Here is an 8013-nt window from a genome sequence, read left to right on the forward strand (position 1 = left end):
AATGATAAGTGAGAAATGATAGGATCCACATAGGAATAATCAGCCAAAACTTCTTGGAGGTGAACCAGTGTTTCTGGTTATCCTCTATAGTGAAAGGAGTTTCTGGAGTTTGTAGACAAAATATTTGGGTTGGATTCTTAGTACTTATGCCTCCTTTGTTGAAGAGCCAAAACAGAGCCAATAAAGGAACTGGGGAGAGAGCAGGGAGTTGATGCTTAGGAACAGGACTAGGTATGGGAGGAAATTGAGAGTGTCCTTATCCTTCCCCACTCCCCACATGTCACCTCTTGTTTTAAAAAACACAAGAGGACTCCCCTGACCCAAGGCTCCCACCCCTTGAGTTCCCTGCAGCCCATGCCACCTCCCTCTTTGTGGTTCAAATCATGCCTCCCAGGGGTCATGCTTAACTCTCCAGACACTGGGTGCTTCAGGTAAATCCTGCTTGTGCCTTGGTCTTTAATGTGCTTCTGTTTACCTCTACCCCATCCTTCCAGTGTCTCCTAACAAAGTGAGACTCATTTAAACATATAAACCAAAGCCAATTCCTGTTTGTGACCTGGAAGGGCAGGAACTCCAGCCTAACCAAGCAAAAATATCTGATCTTACTTTGCATACGTGTTACATATTGGCTGGAGCTAGACATGGATTTCCAGCTTGTAACTTTGGAATGGCACTTCCCTGATCTCAGATGGGTTTCCTTATCTCTAAAATGGAAATCATAATCCCAATTTTTCCTAAACCACAAGAAGAATATATCACTAACTATGTAATCGAGAAGTCATTATGATTATGATGTGATTACTTATTAATAATTACCACTTATAAATAATAAAAGGTGATATTCTACCTACAGCTGGACTCAATGCTGCTATTTTTCAAAGACCCGAGAAAGGAACTAGTTTATACCTTATACCTGAGTCTGCCATGGATGATGATGACTACTACAATTTCCCATAATACTTTATCTTTAATTTGAAAGATGCTCTTTTAATTTTGACTTAATTTTGTCTTTATTTTGTCTTATTGTGATAAGAACACTTGAGACCTATCCTCTTAACAAATTTTAAGTGTACAATACATTGACTACAGGTACAATTTTGTATAGATTCATCTTAACTGAAACTTTATGCCTATAATTTTCCATTTCCCCTCCCCCCAGTTCCTGGTAACCATAATTCTAGTCCTTGATTTTATGAATTTGAATATTTTAGATACTTCATATTAGTGTAATCCTGCAGAATTTATCCTTCTGAGTCTGGCTTATTTCACTTAGCATAATAAACTCAAGGTCCATCCATAATGTTGCATATTGCAGAATGTCTTTTTTTAAGGCTAATTAGTATTTCATGAAATATGCATACCACATTTTCTTTATCCATTCACCTGTTGATGGACTTCTAGGCTTTTTTTCCCACTTCTCAGCTATTGTGAGTAATGCTGCAATGACTACAGGAGTGCTAATATCTTTTCAAGATCCTGACTTCAATTCTTTTTGGATATATACCAAGAAGTGCCAGATCATATGGTAGTTCCATTTTTAATTTTTTGAGAAACTTTTGTGCTGTTTTCCATAGCAGCTGCACTATTTTGCATTCCCATCCACAGTGTGTGCAAGAATTCCAATTTCTCCACTGTGTTCTCTTCACCAGCACTTGTCTGTCTTTGATAATAGCCAATCTGACAGGTGTTAGGTGATACCTCATTGTAGTTTTGATATACATTTCCCTAATAATTAGTGACCATAAGCATTTTTTCCACATACCTGCTTGCCGTCGGAATGTCCTCTTTGAGGAAATGTGAATTCAAGTCCTTAGCCCATTTCAAAATGGGGTTATTAGTTTGAGCTGTAAGAGTTCCTTATGCTTTTAGAGATTAACTTCCTATCAAATACATGGTTTGCAAATATTTTCTCCCATTCCATAGTTGCCTTTTTACTGTTGACTGTCTTCTTTGCTGTGTACTTTGATGTAGTCTTTTTAATTCTCGTTTTGATATAGTCCTACTTGTTGACTTTTGCTTTTGTTTCCTCTTCTTTAAATGTCATTCCATGAAATCATTGCCAAGACCAGGGTCATGAAGATTTTCCCCTATGTCATCTTCTAGGAGTTTTAGAGCTTCATGTCTTATGTTTAGTCTTTAACTCATTTTGAGTTGATTTTCATGTATGCTGTAAGATAGGAATACAATTTCCTTATGTAGATGCCCAGTTTTCCCTTCACCATTTGCTGAAGAGACTGTTTTCTCTATTGTGTATTCTTGACACCCTTGTTCATGGATCAATTGATCATCTGTGTGGATTTATTCCTGGGTTTTCTTTGTGTCATTAGTCTATATATCTATGTTTATGCCAGTACCATACCATTTTGATTACTATAGTTTTGTAATACTTTTTGGAATCAAGAAGTGTGCTGTCTCCAGCTTTGTTCTTTTTTCTCAGGATTGATCTGACAATTCATAGCATTTTATAATTCCACGTGAATTATGGAATTCTTTTTTCTACGTCCATAAACAATATTTGTGGTTTTCATAGAGGTGCATTGAATCTGTAAGTTGCTTTGGGTACTATGAACTTTTTAATTCTTCCAATCCATGAACACAAGAGGTCTTTCCGTTTTTTCATGTTTAATTTCTTTCAATAATATTTCTTAGTTTTCAGTATTTAAATCTTTTACCTCATAGGTTTATTCCTAACTGTTTTATTCTTTTTGGTGCTATTATATATGGGATTCTTGTACTAATTTCAAGATAATTAGTATATACAAACACAACTTTCTTTGTATATTGATTTTTGTATTCTGTAAATTTACTGACTTGTTTGTTCTAACAATATTTTTATGGCATCTTTGGGATTTATTATATATGAGATTTGTCACTGACAAAAGGATAATTTTACTACTTCCTTACCAAATTTGGATGCCTCTTATTTCTTGTTAGTGCTTTGGCCAGGACTTCCAGTACTACATTAAATAGTATTAGCATGAGTGGGCATTCTTGCCTTGTTCCTGATTTTAGGAGAAAATCTTTGTTTTTCACATGGAGAATGTTATAGACTTTTCATATATAGCCTTTATCAAATTTATGTGTTTTTCTTCTAGTGCTATTTGATTTTATCATATAAGTATATTGAAATTTATCAAATGCTTTTTCTGCATCTATTGAGATAATCGTGATTTTTTTAAATTCCTTATTCTGTTGATGTGGCACATCATTAATTGATTTTTTTAAATATTTTTGTATATATAAGACCCCCCAGAATAAATCCTACTTGGTTGTGGTGTATGATCCTTTTAATGTGCTGTTGGATTTGGTTTGTTAGGATTTTCATGTCTATGATCATCAGGGATATTAGCATAGTTTTCTTATGATGTCTTTGGCTTCAGTATCAGGATAATCCTGGCCTCATAAAATGAGTTTGAAAGTGTTCCCTCTTCTTCGATTTTTTTTTTTTGACAAGATTGAGAAGGAGTAGTGTTAATTCTTTAAATATTTGGTAGAATTCACCAATGCAGCCCTCTGTTACTGGGTTTTTCTTTAATGGGAGATTTTTCATGACTAACTTAATCTCTACACTACTTATGGGTCTGCTTTGGCTTTCTATTTCTCCATGATTTAGTTTTGGTAGGTTATATGTTTTAAAAGCAATCTCAGAGGGGCGCCTGGGTGGCTTGGTCGGTTAAGCGTCCGACTTCGGCTCAGGTCATGATCTCACCGTCCGTGAGTTCGAGCCCCGCGTTGGGCTCTGTGCTGACAGCTCAGAGCCTGGAGCCTGTTTCAGATTCTGTGTCTCCCTCTCTCTCTGCTCCTCCCCTGTTCATGCTCTGTCTCTCTCTGTCTCAAAAATAAATAAACGTTTAAAAAAATTAAAAAAAAAAAAATAAAAGCAATCTCAGAGCTCTATACCCCAACTATACATAGTTCCTTTTGACAGAAGTATACTGGATCTAACTTTATCTTTCCTAACTGTTGGCTTCTGGGTGTGTACTGAGCTCTCCTTATGATGGATGATCTCCTAGGATGTTGAAACAAAATGAGATTTCTACATAACACCTTTAAATTTGGAACTTAGCCAAGCTCAGCAAGGCTGAGGAGATAGACTATACGAAGGGAAACTAACCTAAATACTAATGTGGGAAAAGCTAACATCAGGGGCAAATTGCAGGTGAGACAGAAAAAAAAATCCACTTCGGATTGAGAGAAAGCTGATGATGGAATGAGGACACACTATTCAGTTATATGTGTCATGTTTGTAGGAAACAGGGATCTAGAGCCATGGCCAGGAGGCTGAGGTGACAGGCTTAATAGAGTGACTGACTATAGCTTATAGTCAAAACATCCAGACAAGAGCCAGATAAAGTAGACAGGGTGTGAAGGAACAAAGTACCTTATTTTGCCCCTTGACTCCATTCTGAAGGGATAAAACCTAATGTCATGGATGCAGGGATAAAAAGCACATGGAGTAGGGAATGGCCATAGCTTAGATAACTATGTTGAAGGTCACTAGTAGAATATTAGAACATTTCAGCTCAATTCCATTTGCTTTTCTGTCTTTTGTTCAGCCAATATTTATTTATATTTATCCACATATTTAGCTTTTCTGTTCAATTCCTCCTGCAATTCTATGTTTCTACCTGGCTCATTTTCCTTCAGCCTAAAGGACTACTTTTAGTTTTGCTTTTAGTGCAGGCCTAATATTGACACATTCCATCAGTTTTTGTTAGTAACACTTGTTCTTTCATCTTCATTGTTGAAGAATATTTTCATTAGTACTAGAATTTTAGAGGGGTAATTCTTTTACCCATTTTAAGATATAACTTGTTTCTGACTAATCCTGGTGGTTCTGATATTAGAATACCTGGCTGTGGGATCTTTGTAATATTGGACTTATAATGGAAGCAAAGCCATTCTTTCCTCATTGGGGATGGGTAAGATCTACAGGCTGGTGACATTCCTCATGTAAGTCATCAGAAGGATAAGAAGACCTCTGTTTGGAAATAGCTTCTTTCAAGTTATACACTGTGTTTTTAGTATTTGCAGTTTTTAAGCTTTCCACCTGTACCAACTATGCTCAGAAGAAACAAGAGGTTTTAACAAAATAGAAACTAAAGATAGAATATCATTTCCGTGTGTGTGTGTGTGTGTGTGTGTGTGTTTTGGTGTCAGAGGGAATTATAAAAGCAGAGATGTGAACCAAGCATAAGACCCTGGGTTCGTGCTACAGTCTCCCCTCTTTGAAACTTCCATCTGTCCATACCCCACCTGACATAGGCTCAGATTCTTTCAAAGCTAAATAATATGTCTAGATATATATGTAGACCCAGAGACAGAAATTAAGGCAGAATAAGATAGAGATATATAATTTCTAAAGAGTAGTCTGAGGAAACAAGGGACTCACAAGATAAAAATAGAAGAATGCATTTGTGGAAGATGGTGTATGAGGGCCTATATGATCACACACAAATTCTAGTTGTCAGGATTAACATTAAGGAAATTTTCTAGCATGTAAGTTTGCATTGGATAGAAGAAAAGAAAGAGAATACAGGTCAATATCCCCATCTCCTGTCTATTTTGCCTACCTATGTCTTTCATGATACTGAGCCTTGTGATGGGCAGGTCAGAGACGACAACCTATTATGTTTAGCATTTCCTCCTTTGTCTTAGGACATAGACATAAGTGCAGCACCCCCACCTTAATATGTATTCCCAGCACAGATTTAGGACTCAATAATGTTTTGTGACTGGATTATTGAATGAATAAAGAATTCACATTCTTGGTGAAAACATAAGCTAGATCTGTGTGCAAAGAGTTGCATGATGTGTAAAGAAATGGCAGGGGACATGTTTTACTCAGAGATTGGTCATGAGAATATAGAGGTCAAAATAGGTCAAAGAATACATAGGCTGACTCAACTGAAGAAATAAATTTTAACAAGCAAAACTGTCTGACTTGGAACCTGTAGCCCAGGAAGATTGAGTTCCCCAAAACTGGTAATGTTTAGCTAGATACTGGACATCAACTTTCAAACTGTATAGGTACTCTTGTCTCAGATGAAATGTTGGTCTTTCCCAGCTCATGATCCCAGTGGCTCTGAATAGAAACTCAGATTCTCAGTCTTATTGAATGAACTTGAAAGCATCTTTGTGTCTTTAGATGATGTTACCAAGAGGAGAGTGGGTCAAGCCTTTGTCAAGCCTCCTAATAGAGTGGGCTCTTTGAGAAGGCAGCAAAGTCAGCAGTCAGCCTTTGAATTCAAAGGCAACCAAAGAATACAGCCCCATGAGTCCTGATCAGACTGGTGACTGAGTTTCAGGACATCATTAAGTTTTTTCATTACACCAGGAAAGAACTAAACTGGCATCCCTCCACTTCCTATCATACCCCCACCCCCAGTTCAGCATTCAGTCTGTCCCACTCTTTTTCCACCTGTCCCTAACTCTCCATTTATACATCCTTTCTTGAGAATAGTCCTAAGGCTCGCTTGCGAATCTGCTTGGTCTTGACACCATAGATGATGGGATTAATCATGGGTGGGAAGAGCAGATAGAAATTAGCAAAGAGTATGTGGACATGAGGGGCAGCCTGGCGAGCCACACGGTGCATGACTGAGGAGATGACCACAGGTGTGTAGAAAGCTAAGATAGCACCTATGTGAGACACACATGTCCCAAAGGCCTTGTAACGGGCCTCCTGAGAGGCAAGCTGTAGAACTGCTCGAAGGATGAAGATATAAGACAGGATAACAAAGAGCAGGTCCAACACCACTATAAACATGGCCACAGCAATGCCATAGATATTGTTGAAGCGAGTGTCTCCACAGGCAAGCCTTACCACAGCCATGTGCTCACAGTAGCAGTGGGCAATTAGGGGGCCTCGGCAGTAGTGGAAACGTCTGAGCAGAAAGGGGAGTGGAGTCATTAGCGTCACAGCCTGAGTCACAGCAGCCATGCCAATCCTAGTGATAAGGGACCCAGTCAGGACTGTGGTGTAGTGCAGTGGCTTGCAGATAGCCATATAGCGGTCAAAGGCCATGGCCAGAAGCACTGCTGACTCCATGATAGAGAAGGAGTGGAGAAAGAACATCTGGACCAGACAGGCATAGAAGTTGATCTCCCGATCTCTGAACCAAAAAATAGCTAGCATTTTGGGAAGTGTTGTAGAAGAGAGAACCAGATCAATGACTGCCAGCATGGCCAGAAAGAGGTACATGGGCTCGTGGAGGGCTGCATCAGTCTGGATGATGAAGAGGAGGGTGCAGTTGCCTAGCAAGGCTAAAGTATAAGCTGAGCAGAAGGGAATGGAGATCCAATTATGTAGGTGCTGCAGGCCTGGAATCCCCATCAACACAAAGACTGACGGATGGGTTGAGGTGATGTTGGAGGCTGATGTGACCATTGGAAATCCTCTTCTGTTCCTATTGTCTACTTCCACAGGACCTGTCCAGAGAGTATCCTGTGTCAGCAGAGTTCTAGCACTGAAGTTTAAGCTCTGATCATTCACATGGAAGGATTAGCCCTTGATATCATTCTAGACCTTAAATTAGAAAATAATCCTAATCTACAAATACCATTTAACTAGTATCACAAGGCAACCCTCATTGAGGAGTTGAGTGGAAGAACTTTGTTATCTTTGTGTGACTAAGGACTACTTTGTAAAGGTCTAGCTTGTCTGTATGAAAAATAATTAAACCTAGCCCCTTCTGATAATTTACTTTCCTCCAAGTTCTATAAATTTTTCTCTAATAGGGGCTCAATAGGCCTTTGACACTCAGAAACTTCACCAACTAAAGCCCTACTTCTAGCCAATTTGAGAACATGAGAAGATCTATTATTGTTTTCCTTCACCTAACTTTAACTTCCATTCTACATGCTTCTACCTTCACCCACTTTGCTTTCTAGCATCCATGACATTCAAAGGAAGAGATCCTCCACCCCCATCTTTTTGCAAGATTGACCTCTAAACTTCATACCATTCTTTTTCATTCTGGTGTCCTTTATCTTTCTATCTCATTTTTGTCC

At 38.5% G+C, this 8013-nt stretch overlaps 1 protein-coding gene across 1 annotated transcript; it reads right to left on the bottom strand.

Annotated features, from left to right (window-relative positions):
- Window positions 1-6439: 6439 nt before the first annotated feature.
- LOC144613052 (olfactory receptor 52K1-like) lies at window positions 6440-7390 on the bottom strand. Its single transcript, XM_078433948.2, has one exon. The coding sequence runs from the start codon at window positions 7388-7390 to the stop codon at window positions 6440-6442; it is 951 nt and encodes a 316-aa protein (XP_078290074.2).
- Window positions 7391-8013: the final 623 nt, after the last annotated feature.

The sequence above is a fragment of the Panthera onca genome, chromosome D1 (assembly GCF_046562875.1).
Source record: "Panthera onca isolate mPanOnc1 chromosome D1, mPanOnc1 haplotype 2, whole genome shotgun sequence".
Lineage (NCBI taxonomy): Eukaryota > Metazoa > Chordata > Mammalia > Carnivora > Felidae > Panthera > Panthera onca.